Raw genomic sequence first — 19761 nt, forward strand, 5'->3', positions numbered from 1 at the left:
ACGTTTAGAGACCAATAATAAGGTTAGAAATTGAGTAGCGATAAAAACACATCTGGCCCATGTTTAAAAAAAAAAAAAAAACAATTAGAAAAATACAATCATGGTGTTTGGGATCTGGGATTGAGCCCTGTTCTTCAGATACACCTATCTAGAACATAACATGCGTATCACAAATCAGTTTGTTGTGAAACACAATAATTATTTCAACAGTAATGTGAAATTCAAATGGTTCAAATGAAAACCAAACAGAGTTTGTGTAGTAGATTTCTAAGACTGTACCACTGTGACCTTACTTTGATGGATTTTTTGTTGGATCCATCTGTACATTTGTTCTTACTGTATTTCCCAGCATTGCCTGATTTCTGTACTAGTCTTGCCATATTTTCGGTTCATTCGTACCTATAGAAAGGATTCTAGATCTCCCTCTACCCTACAAACTTTTGTTGTCCTAATCAGTGATACAATAAAATGTCCGTAATAATAAGAAAAATAATATACTATCAGATCAGATACATAAATTCACTGTCACTAACATGTATAATAGAAAATATAATTTAATAAAAACAAAAAATCTATGTTGTTTCATGTTTAACTTGGATTTTCCCTCTCCATTGTAAAATCAACACTACTCTCTAGGATGTCAAAGCTTGTTAAACCATTCAACATTTTATACACTTTCTTTGGTAGGTTTCTTAAAATATACAAAATGGCTGTACAGAAAGTAATACCAGCCATATAGTCATGCAGCTATAAATGAAACAATCAGTTGACTATGTTATACTGTAGTTGTGATGACAACTTCCGCTTGTTACTACTTGTTCTAAATGAAAGCAGAGAGGTAAGTCGACCTTGTAGGACCTGTTAGATAACAAGCTGAAGCACATTGCTCGATAACGTTTCAGATATTGAACCACACTCTTTGATTTAATAATCTGGCAGAGTGGCTTCAAACTGAAAATGTATCTTATCTTTGTACCTGAGGACAACAAGTTCAATTTGAAACATTGTAGAACAATAATACAAGTAAATTAAATAACTAAATTTTCATATTTTTATTGATGCCATTGGCTTGAAACTCTACTCTAATAACTCTGTACCCACAAAGTACCTATTTTCGATGATAGGTAATAAACAATTTTTTTCCCGAGCCTGATTTAGAGCAAGGGAAAGGCGATCAGCTGATTTGCCCTCGTTCTCAGCTTGATCTCCATTTGCTCACTACGCACTGGTGTTTCTTTTCCATTTATTTTTATAATTTAAATCTGCTTTTTTTACCATTTATGTGCTTAACAATGTAAATTTAAATAGCAATATAATTGTATCTTTTCCTACCACTGCATGGAAATTATCACATTGCCACACCTGTAAACAGTAGGCCTACGGAAAACAGCTCATTTTCGCTTGATTCATTCTTGCTTAAGATGGGAACACAACTGGGCGTATGTTCATTGAAATATAATTGTGTAGAATGGAGTGAGATGATCACTAGTGTTAGTGAGCTTGTCACTAAGATCAGTTGTTTCTTTAGCCAGAATCATATTTTAAACTTCGATGATCAGAAACATCTGGTTCCGGTTTCAAACCATCAGTAAGCTCTACTAAGTTTTCTCACGACCGAACCAGCAACTTTTTGACTATATAAACAAGAAAGTAAGTTATGCAGCCTTCTGGATATTTTGGACTTTTACTATCTATCTGCATCCTTCCAGACCTTACAGTTTGATTTTATCTTTACTGATACAATGATACGATACAATAACTTTTAAACTATTAGTTTTCATTGTATTTAATCTCGATTCCAAATTACAGGGAGCGACTTGGCCGTCTGTACAACCCATGGCTGCCAAATGGATCCCACCCAATGAGAGAAGCAAGTTTATCTCCAACATGATGGGTAATTAACTCAGCACATTGTTAGTATTACAATTTAATTGTTATACACAGCCAATCAGGTGTCCCACTAGCACGCTTACATTTTCCTTAAAATTTGTATTCATGAAATGTTCAGTACACTAGATGCGTGCTTTCTAGATTTCTATACGTTCTATCTTATATCTCTGGTGAGTGAGCTGATGTAGTGGTTAGAGCGTGGGACTTCAGTCCCTGAGGTCCCGGGTTCAAATCCCACCAAATCACCAATGGATTTTATCTAAGCCATCTCTTACCCATAGTTCCTGGGTAAGGGCAAAGTCCAAATCCCCACCCGCAGTACTCGCGCAGAGTACCGCAGTGGCAGCTTTACTGTGCTGAAGGTTCGCCTGCATAGTATTCTGATCGTCATCAGGAGCACCTAAAAGAACTTTGAGCTTAACCCTAGATATGCCCAAGAAAATCCTCCAGCCCCTGTCCCTAAGGAACTTGGCACTCACGCAGTCAATCGCCAGAACCAGAGTCTGATGCTCCTCCTCTCGCTAAGTGATAATATTGCAACCCCTAGGTCTAGCCTGAAGTAATGTGAAAAACAATCTCGGGCTTGTGCCTTAGCGTCCTGGGACAAAAAAATCTTCTATCTCCATTTTTTTGGGTGCGAGCTGGTCTAGCTCGGGACTTTGTTCCTCAGGGTTCTGCATTAAAATCCCGCCAATCACCAATGTATTTGATCTAAGTGATAATGCCTAGCCTAGGCCTAGCCTGAAGTAAAGTGAAAACAGGCTGGAGCCTAGTGTCCTAAAATGTAAAGGTATAAACACATTTTAACCCCCCATGAAATGACTGTTGCACCTGCTAACCTAAAAAACAAAAAAAATTTTATCTATTATTTTTAGTACATTTTTTATTCTATAACATCAAGAATAGCTTGCGTATTTGGTAAAATATGGTAAAAATAATGCAAATAGCCGACTTTTTAATTGTTTATTAAACATTTTAAAAATGTGATCTGCTAGAACGGTTACCAATTCTTATCTTGGAGTTAGATAATTTTCTACAAATTACTGCAAAACAAGTAAATTGTTTGTGTTTGCAAACTCATTTAGATAATTATTTATTTCTGTTTGTTGGCATCATAGGAAATGATAATCATAGACTTAACTATTGCTTTAACCTTGCAACATTGAATAATATTTATCACTAACATTATTTTTATATATTTTTTTCATTCATCAAACATTTAAACAGATAAATCAATATATCTCTAAAATTAGCAATCCTATACTACATAGCCTCAAATACCTTATAGTGCTCCTTTCACACTAGACGGTTTTTACAGAACGGTTAAGTTCAAGAACCGGTAATTAGTAGGGGTAATTTTTTTAGTAAAGAAGAACTGCATCATTGGCGAATGTACTGTATTTAAATGCAAGGTTTCATATACTGCATGGTTTATAATTAAACGTGAGCCCACCAGCAAGTGCAAATAGGTCAGCTGTTGCAATGTTTATCCACAAAAGGAAAAAAACTTTTGTTCCCTAGTCTGTGGTTTATCGTTTACAATCTGACTTGACGATTGGACACTGTTTATGTTTATTGTGACATTGTTAACACATTTATCTCGCCTTCAGTGAGAAACATTGTACTGAGAAATAAACATAGACACAACTTAAAATCATACTGTTGTGTGTCGGATGGCAAAACCTAGTGTGGAAAGGAGCAAGTCTTCCTTTTACCTTAATTGATCAGCTGCTGTCAACCAAGCAGTTTAAACAAAAACATATTGGAAATGTCAAAAACATTATGTTGTCGTCACTGATACGCGATTCACGATTAATACATAGTAACACGACAATTAATTATAGCCCTACATCTAATGGTAACATTTATTTGTTTCAACCAAAAAAAAATGACAATACACACTGTGCAATCAGTGCGAGAGCCTCTCTTCACCCCTCCCATTGACACTGGAGGACCCCTGCTCCACAGGTATATGTTAGGTAGATTCTAGCTAGGGCTTGGCATTCACATGAGAAGGTTCTCTGTAGCCATTTAACTGTTTAAACGACATATCCTTTATTGAATGTCCTCAGCATCGTCCCTGGGAGCAGCCATCACTCTGCCAGTGTGTGGGTTCCTCATTGCTCACTTTGGCTGGGAGAGTGTGTTCTACGTGACGGGAGTGATCGGCGTCATCTGGGCCATTGTGTGGTTCCTAGTAGTATTTGATCACCCGGCCGATCATCCACGCATCTCGCCTCAGGAGAGACAATACATCGAGAGTGCGCTCGGAACTTCCTCTACCTCCACCAGCCACAAGGTATAGCAGTTGCAAGGTATACTTGCACATTAAAATAAACATAAGGATTTGGACAACTCTTACAAAAAATCCTAATAAATGCTACTGACATAGACATAATAAAAAAATATTTTTACTATTGATCTTGAAATATTCACACTTTTTTCTTGCAATAGGGGGTCTATTATAAACAATGGATGCCCAAAATATGTTGGAACAGAACTGTGTTTCGTTTACATTAAGAGGATTTAATTCAATTAGGCAATCAATGTGGACAATTTGAATGTGTATGGATATGTACTTAATACTTATATTTAATGAAGGTTTACTGTAACATTTTCAATGTTTTCTAATGTAGGCTTTGACAGTGCCTTGGAAGAGTATCATCACATCTCCACCAGTGTGGGCAATCGTCATCACTCACGGAGCAAGTGTCTTCGGATACTTTACTGTGGTCAACCAACTGCCTACTTACATGAAGTATATCTTGGCGTTCAACATTAAAGAGGTTAGTGAATATTGATTGACTAGGTAGGTAGCAGAATGGGGTTTTCATATCCCACCTTCATGTCCTAGGGCGCTAGGATCAAACCTGGAACTGTTTTACACATTACTTCGGGCTAGACCTTGAGGGTTGCAGCATTATCACTTAGATAAAATCCATTGATGATTAGCGGAATTTGCATTCAGGGCCTCATTGACCAAGCTATGCGCTCCACTAGACCAGCTTGCTCCCAGTGGTAAGCTTCAAATTCAAAGGCAAGCTTTCCATAATCACTTGGATACCCTATATAACCCAGGGAGAGAAAGAGCTACTTTAGCCCCGAAATGCTTGTATTTAAACCTTCATTTTGACTGAAGTAGAATTGTACAATGAAGTGCAATTGATTATTTATGTCTTGAATTTTCAGTTCTTTTAGACCATAAAACTCGTAATGTGACTTTATCTTTTTTTTAGAACGGTCTTCTTTCAAGTCTGCCATATTTCGGGAAGTATGTCATGGCCATCACTACCAGTTCAATTGCTGATTATCTGAGGTCTTCTGGAAGACTATCTACTACTGCAATCAGAAAACTCTTCACAACATTCGGTACGTTTACTTACTAAGTCCCATGGCCACCATATCTAAGGAGATATTTGGCCCTACCAACAAAGCCCCTCCATCTTTCTCTATCTTTTTCAAAAAATACTAGTTCAGTATGGTTTAGTATGTTTACATTTCACAGTGATTTTAATTTTCAAATTATGCTTCATCTCAAACTAATTAAAAAAAGGTAAGTCTAGGTGTATAGTCAGTAAATTGTTTGTCCTATGTCAGGGTTATCTCTGTAAATGAAGATTTCAAACAAGCTCTTGCTACGACTAAGCGGGCTGGTTAAAATGTTGCAGCATATTGTCTTTATCTCTATGCAAAGCTCCAAAGTATTCTTTAACAATGGAAGGAAAAATCTTCCACTAAGTGTTAACTATATACTGCTAATTGATTTTCGTGGTTAAAAGGTGTCAACCTTTTGAAAGAATGTGTATAAAAAGTGTAAGCCGCCACAATTCAACTTGTCACTAGTGTATATTTTTTTATATCTCGCTCTGTGTGGAGATTCTGGTGTCAACGATGGTTTATTAACTGTCATTAAACACGAATGACACTAGACGCTGGATAAACGGTGAAGTTTGGATGTTTAAAGTGGTTTAAAGGAGTTTGCCAAAAGACCCAACAAATTTGCACAAGACTGGCTGCGGTTGTTCATTATTTATGGAGAGACGTTAACAAAAGTTCAGGAATATTTTACTGTGGCTGTGCGACATATTACCAAACTGATAAGGAAAGTCTCTTACACTCCTTTCACACTCTACGATTTTTACTGTAACAACTAACTCAATTTCAATATTTAATTTTCTTTTAATGTACCCTAATTACTTCCTATAAACTGAAATTTAAATTTATATTTCTTAAGCTCGTTGTAGTCCTACTCATAATTTCCTGTTTTCCATAGTTTCACCACCCCCCATTGACTGCAGATTTCTGTTCCTCTGCTCCTTCAAAACACCGGAATCCCTCAGCCAATGGGTCACAACACACATTATACAGCACGGGTCTCATGTGTGTGTGTTTTTGGGTCTGTCTGTATTGGCTTTTTGAGTCCATGTGAGTTGGACTTGTTGTCTGATGTTCCAGAATGCTATTTACATGTCTTGTGTGTCTGTCACCGGAAATCGTATGCATAATTTGCACTTTAGTTTAGGAACAAGAATAGAATCATTGGAAATTATGGAAAATAGGAAGTGATCACTAGGACTAAGTGCTACAGAGTTCAAGATGATTAACACGTTCACTGCTACTGACGTTCTCGTCAGCTGAGCCACGACGCCAGGAGCTAGGAACGTTCCGGAACTTCACCGTTCATTGTTGTTTAACGTTTCCATGGATCAGCCAGCTCGTCACGAGCGTCCTATATTTCTTTGCAGCTCGTGGGGACGTACTTTTCTGACAAAGAAAAATATAGTTCCCAAAATCACCACCAGGGTAGTTTAGAACAGGGCTTTGACCCACCTCTTTCCTGCTAGATAGCAACACTACTTTACCGATTGCAACCTGGGTAGTGCTGCTATCTATTAAAATCGCTTAGTACTATGTCCAAAGTCAGTTTTATTGCAGAACATTGCCATTCAGTATAACTACTGTAGTTTTTACTGTAATTCAGTGTATCAGTGGAAATGTTACGCAGCGGCGAGCGTTAGAGCAGCAAACGTGTTAAGAAATAGGAATTGAAATTCGCTTCAGGATATAAGAACTGATAATGTTAGGGAAATTAAATATTGAAACTTGGAATTTAAATGTGGTTAATAGTTACATTACCAACCAGTTAACCCATTGTAACAAATGAGTGTAGCCTGTCAAGCATTTCGCAGCATGATAGCTGTCCTACTAACCCACTAGCGCTCAACTAGTTTGTCGAATTTAACCTGCAAGGCTGTCATAATAGTGTGGTTATAGTGTCAATCGACACGTTTCGCCGACAGTGGCATGGTTACTCAGTTGGCTAAGTCGTCACATTGACGAGTATAGTGTTGAAGTCTTTCTACAAGTGTGGGTTTGAATCCTGTGTGCAATTCATGAATTCATGTGCAATTCAGTGACTGGCTGGGTAGCTGAGTGGTTATAGTGCTCGCCTAGTAATCAAAAGGTCGCCGCGGTTTGATCTTGAGAAAAGTCTGTAGCTTCTTGATGGATCGAAACTGCACCCAGCTGTTCCTGATCATTGGGCTTTAAATAAATGATCCTGACTAATGAAACCGCTGATCTTAGTCAGTAAAAAAGCTACACAGGTCATCACACACCATTCTACACTCATCCTTCACTTATATTTGGGTTAAAATACGCACCTAGGGGGCGTCCCTATCTCAATAATTGATTGATTGATTGATTGATGAGATTGTATAAGGGCCCACCTTGAATAAACGGTGTCTGGCTTGGGTGGAAGTCAACAGCATTAGTGAGTTTGGTTAGGAATGCTTGTACACAACTTCTATTTTGCTTCTTTTAAAATTAGTATAGAGGAAGAGGACACGGTTTTTGACTTTTATTATTACTGAACATATCGTTTTGAAATACATAAAGGACATAAAAGAACATAACCTAAAAAAATTATTAATAGATTAAAAAAAATATGTTGGTGTCAATGGGTTAAAAATGGTAGGCTACAGTTTTATCCCTTGTCTAAGTTAATTTCACATTACATGGTTTATGACTGTAGGGTCCAATTGTCAAGCCAGTGCAACAGCTGATCTATTTGCACTGACTGGCCGAATCCCGTTCAACTAGAAACCGGGTAGAGTGACAACTTGCATTTAACTTCATGCAACACTGGTGCACAACGTCACGGTGCGACAACTGTCCGGCCGACTCAGTGGCAGTGGACAGCTGCAAGGCGGTTTTCTGCCATCCCTGTAACCGTGTAGTGTGGAAAGCTCTCATGCTTTTCTGAACACTACTAAAAAATTTACCCGTATGGTTTTTAACTGGGCTGCAAAAACTAGCTCACTCCATTGAGACGGTATGTCATCGAGGACCTGTAAGGAAAACTCTTGTGCTCTGTGGAACAGTGTTCAATCCTGCTATAGTTATCAGTAACTAAATTGGCCACACAAATGTGTAACTTGTGTATTTTTATTACAGCTGTAATGGTGCCGGGTTTGATGATGATTGCACAGGTGTTCCTAGGATGTGACAGGGTTGGTTCTATTGTTATCTTCACAGCAGCTCTCACGGTTAATGGAGCCGTCACTGCTGGCTACCTTGGAAATGGACTCGACATTGCTCCAAACTATTCAGGTATAGTATGTAGACTATTTCCAAGGCAGTTTTTTTATCTCTTTCAATGACAATGAAGACTTTGTCTATTGCCACTATTATTATGCTGACAATTATGATTCAGATTCTGAACAAAATTTTAATATCTATAGCGCTAAGATTCTACAATATTATAGTATATTGTCAGAACTATGCCTGTTAGAGCTGTTGATTGTGCTACAATTTTACATGACTCATATACAAGATGAAACAAGAAATAAATTCAGATTTAGTGGTGTCAGAACCGAATCGCACTGTAAAACTAGTAATGAATAAAATAAAGTCTAAAGCTGTAGACAGTGATGAAATATCAATAGACATTTTAAAAGCTGTAAGTCTGTTTTCTATAGAAGCTATCACAAATCTCGTGAATGAGTCTCTCATCCAGTAATTCCAATTCCGTAGAAAAAAAGTATTGGCAGGCTGTTGCCCAACATTTCTGCTCCAACAAAGGTAGAAAATCTTAGACCAATATGAATTCTTCCAGAAATTTCTAAAATATTAGAGAAAATAGTGATTGACCAGATATTTATACTTGCAGAACCCTTTTCACTGCTAATAGTTCAAACGTTTACACGGTTTAAATGGGGGGTTTTCCATTGCCCTAACAGCTGGGCAAAGGTTTCTTATTGGCAACCTATAAAAGCCGTACATTTTTGTTGGCATAATAATGGGCTGCTACCTAAACTTCAATTAGGTTTTAGAATAAAATCATAGCACATGTACGGCACATGACCAATTTATTCTATGAAATTATCAAGGCCTCCCTGATAGTATAAGAGATGACTTGATGGCAGGAGTCTGGCAGTGTGTGATAAAGCCAAGACTCTTGGTGCCATTATTGACAGATATTTAAGTTTTTCAGATCATATCACACGTATCTCTCATAGTGCAATAGGAAGACTGAGAGATTTGTACAGGTTCAGAGGTACGCTGCCTGAGGTTGCAAAGCTTCAACTTATTCAGTCACTGATATTTTCAGTATTTTACTACTGCCTCCCTGCATATGCAATAGTGTCACTAAGGTAGACATGTGCAGAATACAGATTTTATAACTTGTGGGCTACAACTAGTATGTTATACAAAACTTAAATATTTTTGCAGGAACTATTTTTGGGATGGCAAACACCCTGTCTTCCTTTGGAGGTTGGCTCTCTGCGTACATTGTTGGTCTACTCACTTATCAAAATGTAAGTTAGAGTATATATTGCAGCTAATTGCAACCATCGATCTCTACAACTGGATCGCGCGCTGTGTGCTGGGTTATCGGTCCGGTCGCTCGGTGCTCCCCCCACCACCTAACGTCTGAGCTGTCTCTCTCTTACTCATTACGTCTTACGGCGTTTCCGTGTTTGCGCTCACAAAATACGCTATATCTCTGTTCATTGTGGTTCGATTATCAATTAATTTACACAGTTGTAATCTGTGTAAATTAACTCTATGATATTTACAAAAATCAACTTTATGATGTTTGATTGAGTAATACAGTATCTTGAGCTTAACTGATTCAAACTATCAATATCTTAAATTAAAGCCTTTACTTTACTGATTATTTTGAGTCTAAAACATATAAAAATCATGAACAATACTGGAGCTATTGATTTTTAATCATAAAAACCTCATGAAAAATGGTTTTTATGTTGGTTCATCACCTTGCGTTTGCTTGAAACTCGTCCGCCTAGAATAACTAATAGCTTATGTGAAAGCCGGTATTTCACTGAAGGTTCTTACACCAAAATAGGATTATATAATTATAGCTTGTGAAATACATCTTAAATTGATGTCAGGATTCGAAAATGAATATCAAATTAGGTTTTTTGGTTGAATAATACAGTAGATATATATATGCCGTTGCTTGATGGCAAATCTATGTGTGCATACCTTCAATTTGAGACTTCAATCATGAAAATTGGCCGCTTAGCAGAGCCAAACCAACTCGGAAAAGAAAACCCATTTTTTTATATATAAGATTTATCATTTTTTAGTACCAAATAAAATATGCTTCATACAGCTAACTTAACCAAAGTCATATATTTTTTCAGTTGGAGTACCAAATGAAACGAGCACCAAAAGGCTTAGAATAGGTTATGAAAAAAACATGTTATTTACGAATCAAACCATTTATTTTTGACAATAATATTTCAATACAATTAAAGACATGTTTCCTATGTGTTTTGAACAGTATTAATTTGTGCAACTTTTGTCGAAGACCGAATTCTCTTATGTCCTAAAATGTCCCTAAATATGTTCCTAGACTTAATTAATTAATTGTGGCAATAAATTGTATAATTTTTAAAACTTAAAAACTATTATGACTTAACTTCACTATTGCTTTTGTCATTAAATCAATTTTTATCAGGTTTAAAGGCATTTGTTTGTATGTACAAAGTAGTATGCATTTAGTAACTAAGATAGCCTTAGAACTCTGTATTTTAAGAGGCTTAATAATAGTAATTAAGCTAAAAAAAAAATAAAGTCAGGCATTTTTCTTGTACATAATGGTTACATAATGGTACAACGGGGTTTTTACTGACGTAAAACTAGATCAAAAGCTTCGTACTTTTATAACGAGTACAATGGTGGAAAAAATGGAGGGTGTTTTGATACTATCTAAACTTGGTTTAAAGTGGAAGCAGGTGAATTATGCTAATATTGAAGTGTTAAGGGAAGAAAAAGTGTTTGAGTTCTGTTGTAAAAAATATTTTTTTGAAAGGGATGAAATTCTTTTGGTTGGTATATATAGAATATTAAGAAAAAATAAATTTGAAATTATAATAAACTTTGTACAAAATATTTGAAAAACTTATATTTGAGGTACAAAACCTTATTTTTTTAGCACATAACAACCTCAAAATCCATCATTGGGTCACGTTGACTGCCTGGTTTTCATATTCAAGGTTGGAAATATAGTTCTACATGACGTAATTACCAATTTTCGTGGAAATCGTCCAATCCTGAACTATAAATCCACGAATTTGCAGTCATCTTGTAGATTTGAGGGCCTCACGGCGGCCACCTTGAAAAAACCCGACTTCAGGTTGTCCAATTTTGGTAGACTTTTTTCCTGGTACTTACTACACCTGTAACTACACCAAAAGCCGTTTAGAAACCTTTTGTTGGAATTTGTTCTATCTTGGAGGCTTTTTGGGCTAAATCTACCCTTCTATATACCCAAGAAAGGTATTTGACCTAATTAACTAACACTTTCATCAGCTAAAAACTCTCTGCTACTGAGTAAACAATAAAAAAATCAATGTATCTAAATTAATATGAGGAATCCTGTGATGCATACATTGAAATATTTTGGAAAATATAATTTGTGTATATTTTCTGTCATGAAAACACTATTCTAATTTTTTTGTTAATTTAGGATGGATAAAATTATTTTATTATGATTCACAAGCAGTGCACCTTTTGTAGGGTTTCACTTGCGTTGAATTATTTTACATTTTTTTAGGACCCGTCAATGAAAAAAGACTTTAGAAAGAAAATAAGAAGCCTAAAGAAATTTCAAGCTTTTTTTACGATTGCATATTTTTTTTAATATTCAAGTTTTCAAGGCGGTTTTATGAGCCTTCCTCTTCACGTGTCCAAAGGCACTGCTACGGTGTGATAAGACGTTCTTGTCATAACGTGACTTGGTAGGTGACAAAACGAGTCAGTGAACTGTTTCAAACTAGAACTACCTAGCTTGTTGCTCAATAGTTGTGAGTTAGAGTTGTAGTTGGGAGGGCGACCGACACTGAACTACAAAGGTGTTAAAATGAACGATTTTATAGAACATTTTTGATTTCAGCAAACTTACGCACAATGGAGGATTGTGTTCTGGATCCTGGTTGGTACATACACTGTCGGGGGTCTTGTGTTTCTGATATTTGGAAGCGGAGAGCTGCAGTCGTGGAACACACCTGGCGGGGGGCAAAGTCGGAAACCAGATGTTGAAATGCAAAACATTAAAGAGAAGGAAGCCGTTCCTCTTAGAAGAGACAGTTCTTAAATGCCAAGAACTCACTGACGATTTTCTCACCGTGTTCCATTTCACTAAGCTTACATTCTCATAAGTTACGGTAGCTTTAACATGTACATGTCTCATTCAGTTAACGTGTAAGTTTAAAGCTTGAAACAGGCAATATTTTTTATTTGTTTGTATTTTAGTTGTAAGTTGGATTTTACTAAGAGACATTTCGAATTTGAATGAATGAGCACGGAGATAATAGATTGAATCATTCCCATTAGAGTTGTAAAAAGTCTGGTATTTTGTGTATACGTTTTATTCATAGGTGAAAACGATTTTGATCCTTAGAATTAGAATTTAGATTTTGATCTGTTGTCAATATTGGGACCAACAATATACACACAAAATAAAACAAGAATAATTGGAAAATATTTTCTGCTATGCTTGATGGGTTTTTAACAGTCATAAAAGTATTCTACTTTTTAACAAATAAAAAAATCAGTAGGAAATTCTTAGAATTAAAACAATTTTAAAAAAATACCTAAACTACTTTGCCAAACTACAAAGAAGGCTATGTTAAGGCTGTTAATTAATCAAGCAGGCGTTGTTATGTTACTAATTTGGATCAATTATATTTAGAAACAAAATGTTGCCAATTCTTGTATTAAAACACCTTGACAAATTTAAAACTGCAATTAATGATAGAGATTGTAGAATAATACTCCACTGTAGTGTGTTATTAACGCTTAGAATAAAAAATTTTGTAAAATTGTATAAATACAAGAAAATATTTTTTTATTGGCTGTTACCTTAGAATTTAGATACACCATATTATGTAGAGAAATAGACATTCTAATAATTATAAGTTGTATCCACTCCTAGAATGAAAATTAACTTGGCTCAACAAGTCTGTGACAGAGTTGGTCATAGGTCACAGGAAATATAGTATCTCCACCATACAAAAAAAACCTACTGTAAAGCATAGCATGTTCCCATCAACTGTTGTTCATTTTATTATTATTGTTCATATCAACCAGTTTTCATACTGTTTAGTTTTTATTACTATAAAAGTATGAACAACAAAAGAGAAAATAGACAATAAATTGTAGCACACTCTATGAAAGACTCATTTAACTACTTTCTTGTTGAGTAACAGGCTACAATTGGTCAATAAAGATGGGATGTCTACTTCATATTCGTAAGCCAACCCCTAACAAAAATTTTACATTATGACAATGTCAATAAATGATCAAATACATGAATGATTAAGTAATGGTAACTGTACTAAACTAGTGCTATACACGTTCAAAATAAGATGTACTACTATTAAAGTATCACAACTAACTGTAAGGACTATCAGAAATTTAAATTTCTAGTAAAAATTTAGGTAGTAAATATTTTTGAAATTTGTATTTATTGTTTGTATTTTTTTGCTATTTTTAAGAGTTGTATATATGTATTGTATTATATTTTTATTCATAAAACTTGTTTGAAGGAATAATATACTTAAGAAAGAGATGAACTATTATGGAAATGTTATATTTTCTGATATTAAAAGATGTTGCATTTTCTTAACATATTATTTCTGTGTTATAAACCTTTGTATTTAAGCAAATTTTTTACAAAAAGTTGAGCTGTTTGCACTACCTGGGTGAGACTTAAACCAAGGTAATATTGTTACTATGAGGTAATATTTTTATAGGGACCATGGGTAGGAGTTAGTCATTTACAACGACTTAAACATGTAGTTTTTCTTCCCACTCAAATATATCCATCACTATACAGTATCTAGTGCTCACCTCGCCTTGTAAGTAGGACGTTGCCAAGTCGATCCTGAGAAAATTCAAAATTGTTTTAATGGTTCTAAACTGGACCCAGTTGTCATAGGTTCATACTAATATTATAAATGTGAAAGTTTGTGTGTTTGTTTGTTTGAAGTTCAATCACGCATTAACTACTGGTCGGATTGTGTTGAAATTTGGTATGATGATAGCTCACATTCTCGATTAACATATAGACATATTGTTACCTCAAAAATCCTTTTGGGCTACGCCCCAGTGGCTCTAGAGTTTCCCATGTTAACCTTTTGAAAGGTTAGGATTTTACCAGCTGTTTCAACTAGGTACACAATTTGTTTCTATGATATTCGATAGCATTAAAAGGTTATACGGTTTACCAACAGGGTGCAGCACCATTAGTTCTTTATACATTTATGACAACAGCTAATTTGAACCAAGCAGCAACAAAAACCTGTGAGAACTTTAACTTCTTTCTATTGTTTAGGTGAAGTGGTAGAACATTATGGCTATGGTAGATGTGCTATATAGTCTACAGTAAATTATAGTAAACCAAATTTTCTCAAAACGTATCCTCTTCCATTGCAAATGCAAATCAAGAGTATAACTGCAATAAGCATTGTACACTTATACGCCAACCCCATACGAAGGACGGGTACTCGTCTAGTAATATAATAATTATTGGCCCTGACTAAAGAACAAGCTGATCTAAGTTTGCAACAAAGCCGTCAATAAATCCAACATATTCCTTCTTTCATCTACCCCTTTAAATATACGCCATGGTGAGTCAGCATCATTAAAACATCTCTAAATATTATACAAATTTTTAACTACCGTATAGTAAATTCAATAAATTCCACTCTAGTAGCTGTAATGTATTATTCATCAGTGCATAAAATAAATGTATTCTAATGGTTATAAGGAAGACTCCTAAGTATCTATTCCATTTGCATTTGCATCTCGATAGTAGATGCAGCTCTTAGCTTGCAGCGGACGGTATCCTTGCATGAAAATGCCTGAATGATATTCATATAACTCTAAAGTTTGACTTTTAGACAAATCTTTTAGCTCTTGCTTATCTCACAATCCTAACCTACTCACAGCATCATTATGTAGCCTAAGAATAAATTTTAGTTATACTGCTGTATAACTATTATAAATATTATTAGTGCTGTAAGTTATTTAGTTTAACAGTCATTTAACATTTTAATAAGAATAATAAGAACTTTATTCAGCCAGAAAATATTTCATGCAAATACATTGGCACGTCAATTTTATAAATAAATAATATTCAACAGAAGTCCTTAACAGTCCATTGTCTTGACATATACTCTTCTATAGAATAAAAGGATCCTTTACATAGAAAATAATTTAATTTAATTTTAAAATCCTTATCACTAAGCAGTCTTATATCTAATGGTAACTTATTGTACAACTTAATTGCAATCATCATTGGTCTTTTATCTGTCTTGGCTAGTCTTACTTTTGGCAAATTAATGTTATTACAAAAACGAGTATTATAACTGTGCACATCTTTTCTACAGTCTAATAAATGAATATTGGCTCTAATATAAAGTATACATTGTTGTATAAATAAAGAAAACAAAGTCAAAATTTTAAACTCCTTGAATAGATTTTTACAACTATGACACATATTTACACCAGCAATGACTCTAAGAACTTTTTTTTGCATAATAAATACTTCATTTGCATGAGGAGAAGATCCCCAAACAATCAAACCATACCTTAAATGGCTATGAAATAGTCCATAATAAGCCTGTATTAAAGAATTCTGATTCAATTCACCACACAAACATTTCATAGCAAATATACTCGAACTAAGTCTTGCCTTTACCAAATGAACATGATATTGCCAATTTAGAGTAGTATCAAAAGTTAGTCCCAAAAACTTTGGATGCAGATTTTCATTTGGCATCTCAGAAATTTCTCTAAGACTAAATACTACAGATGATGTTTTATCTTTATTTAGAATTAAATTATTTGCTGTGAGCCAGTTCTCAACGACATTTTTATTCAACTCACAGTTTTCTAAAAGTTGACTATAGTCTGAACTCCTGGTGAATACCGTGGTGTCGTCTTCGTATAAAACAATATCTGTAGGGACATTTACACTTAAGTCATTGACCACTATCAAGAACAATAATGGCCCAAGTACCGAGCCCTGAGGGACTCCACAGGTTACAGGTTTACATTGAGACAGGTTATTTCCTAATGCCACATACTGAGATATATTTTGCAGATAAGACCTAAATAAATCTAAAGCCACACCTTTGATATTGTAGTGCTTTAATTTTTCTAGCAGTACTGTATGTGAAACTCAATCGAAGGCTTTACTTAGATCACAGAAAGTGATTGCAGCAAAGTCCTTTTTTTCAAAACAATCTAGCACCTTATCAACCAAAGAAATAATTGCTTGAGTTGTTGATAGACCTTTTCGGAATCCAAACTGTTGTTTGCATATCAAATCATGGTATTCCAAATATTCCATCAATTGTGTACCAACTACTAGTTCCACTATCTTAGATAAAACAGGTAGGTACAATCGCAACAGGCCTATAGTTACCTATATCCTCTTTTTTACCTTTCTTATAAATAGGAAGCACTTTTGTGATCTTTAAAACATCAGGAAATATTCCCTGTCCTAAACAACTATTAATGAGAACTGTCAGTGGAGACACAAAACTGGTAATGGCTTCCTTAATCAAAGCATTAGTCAAACCATAGTGATCTCGACTTTTTTTAGGAGCTAATTGCTTAACTACATCTATAATATTCTTTTCTGTTATAAACTTAAAACTAAATTCACTAATATTATCAGGTCCTTTTTTTCAAAACAATCTAGCACCTTATCAACCAAAGAAATAATTGCTTGAGTTGTTGATAGACCTTTTCGGAATCCAAACTGTTGTTTGCATATCAAATCATGGTATTCCAAATATTCCATCAATTGTGTACCAACTACTAGTTCCACTATCTTAGATAAAACAGGTAGGTACAATCGCAACAGGCCTATAGTTACCTATATCCTCTTTTTTACCTTTCTTATAAATAGGAAGCACTTTTGTGATCTTTAAAACATCAGGAAATATTCCCTGTCCTAAACAACTATTAATGAGAACTGTCAGTGGAGACACAAAACTGGTAATGGCTTCCTTAATCAAAGCATTAGTCAAACCATAGTGATCTCGACTTTTTTTAGGAGCTAATTGCTTAACTACATCTATAATATTCTTTTCTGTTATAAACTTAAAACTAAATTCACTAATATTATCAGGTACAATCAGGTTACTTAAATATAAATTGAAATCACAGTTACTATTTACACAAGAACTAGGGCTAATCGAATCTTTGGCAACATTAATAAAAAAGTCATTAAATTCATCTGGTATAAAATAATTATTTTTACTACTATTTACAATACCTTTTTTATTTTTATTTACAATACTCCATAACGCTTTTGTTTTATTTTTTGCATTATTAATAAAGCTGACGTTTGCCTGTTTTTTTGCTTCTTTAATCTTACGCCTATACACAATCTTGAGTTCCTTATATTCATTTTTATCCTATCCTATCCTATCCTATCCTATACTCTAATACGAGCAAAGTTTGCTTGTATGTATGCTTGCACCAGGATCTCGAAAACGGCTCCGACGATTTTCTTCAAATGTTGTATATAGTTTATTTCTGGCCTAAAAACGAGTTTACTGCAAATAGAACTGCCAACAAAAATCTAATTACGTAGAAAAATGAAACTGAAAATCACATTTTTTTAACATTAGTCTTATGGGTTGCTAGGTAACCATGTTGGCTGAATTAAATAACAAGGAAAAAGTAAACAAAAGACTTGTAATTTGTCTATCCACAGTTTACTAGCAAAACAAAATACAGTACAAAAGGAAAAACATCAGTTGTTACTATTGAGCAAAGATTATACTGAAGATTACTCGATTCTATAGTCAAGGGTAGCAGTGTGGAGTGTGGGATTTGTTTATGACGATTAGATTACGGTATCTGCAATCCTTAAATGCTATGGAAAGGGAGGAAATCGGTCCACGACATAGGAAGTGGTGAAGGAAGTAGTAAAGGCGAGCAGTCTGGAGTGTGGGAACTGTTTTTAAGGTAATCTGCAATCCTAAAATGTAATGGGAAGGGAGTAAAACAGGTCCATGACGTAGGAAATGAGGAAGGAAGTTGTAAGGCTAGCAGTGCAGAGTGAGGGAACCGTCTGCGGCATTTATGTATCTGCAATTCTAAAATAGTATAAGGAAGGAGGGCAAACAGGTCTACGACATAGGGAGTGGTGAAGGAAGTAGTAAGGGTGAGCAGTCCGGAGTGTGGGAATTGTTAATAACGATTAGATCAAGTTATCTACAATCCTAAAATGCTATGGGAAGGGAGGGAATCAGGTCCGCGACGTAGGAAGTGGTGAAGGAAGTAGTAAAGGCGAGCAGTCTGGAGTGTGGAAACTGTTTATGACGATTAGATTAAGGAATCTACAATCCTAAAATGCTATGGGAATGGAGGGAAACAGGTCCATGACGTAGGAAGTGGTGAAGGAAGTAGTAAAGGCGAGCAGTCTGGAGTGTGAAAACTGTTTATGACGATTAGATTAAGGAATCTGCAATCCTAAAATGCTATGGGAAGGGAGGGAAACAGGTTCACGACATAGGAAGTGGTGAAGGAAGTAGTAAAGGTGAGCAGTCCGGAGTGTGGGAACTGTTAATAACGATTAGATCAAGTTATCTACAATCCTAAAATGCTTTGGGAAGGGAGGGAATCAGGTCCGCGACGTAGGAAGTGGTGAAGGAAGTAGTAAAGGCGAGCAGTCTGGAGTGTTGGAACTGTTAATGACGATTAGATTAGTGTATCTGCAATCCTAAAATGCCATTGGAAGGGAGAGAAACAGGTCCGCGACGTAGGAAGTGGTGAAGGAAGTAGTAAAGGTGAGCAGTCTGGAGTCTGGGAACTGTTTATGGGAATTACATTAAGGTATCTACAATCCTAAAATGCTACGAGAAGGGAGGAAAACAGATCCATGAGGTAGGAAATGGTGTAGGAAGTAGTAATGCTAGCAGTGCAGAGTGTGGGAACTGTGCGGTATTTATGTATCTGCAATTCTAAAATGGTATAGGGAAGGAGGGAAAACAGGTCCACGACTTAGGGAGTGGTGAAGTAAGTAGTGAAGGTGAGCAGTGTGGAGATTGGGAGTGGATTAATGTATCTGCAATACTTTTCAGAGTAAACTAATAATTTTCCCCGAGCAAAGCTCGGTCCCCAGGTACTAACAAGTAATATTTGTAGATTTTGAGAGGTCATACAGCAAATCTAATCCGTCTTTAATTTTTTTTAGCTCTAAATTATACCATTGACATTTTGATTGGGCTTTCTTATACCTTACTTTTTTATTAGTTATGGTAGTTACAAAACAAACACTAAAATAATATTTCAAAGTATCTATAACATTTCTAA

General features: G+C 35.3%; 1 protein-coding gene across 1 annotated transcript in view; it reads left to right on the forward strand.

Annotated features, from left to right (window-relative positions):
• LOC128990265 (sialin-like) overlaps window positions 1–13661 on the forward strand; it is a 64903-nt gene extending 51242 nt beyond the window's left edge. The window contains exons 5-11 of the mRNA XM_054412580.1: window positions 1810–1894; window positions 3963–4189; window positions 4527–4676; window positions 5127–5259; window positions 8347–8502; window positions 9625–9710; window positions 12317–13661. Of these exons, the coding sequence (XP_054268555.1) occupies window positions 1810–1894; window positions 3963–4189; window positions 4527–4676; window positions 5127–5259; window positions 8347–8502; window positions 9625–9710; window positions 12317–12517 (1038 nt within the window). The 3' untranslated portion in view covers window positions 12518–13661. The remainder of the gene's footprint in view (window positions 1–1809; window positions 1895–3962; window positions 4190–4526; window positions 4677–5126; window positions 5260–8346; window positions 8503–9624; window positions 9711–12316) is intronic.
• The last annotated feature ends 6100 nt before the right edge of the window (window positions 13662–19761 follow it).

Source organism: Macrosteles quadrilineatus, unplaced genomic scaffold, assembly GCF_028750875.1.
Source record: "Macrosteles quadrilineatus isolate MER2022 unplaced genomic scaffold, UCM_ALF_1.0 Scaffold_3__2_contigs__length_128488019, whole genome shotgun sequence".
Taxonomy (NCBI): Eukaryota; Metazoa; Arthropoda; class Insecta; order Hemiptera; family Cicadellidae; genus Macrosteles; species Macrosteles quadrilineatus.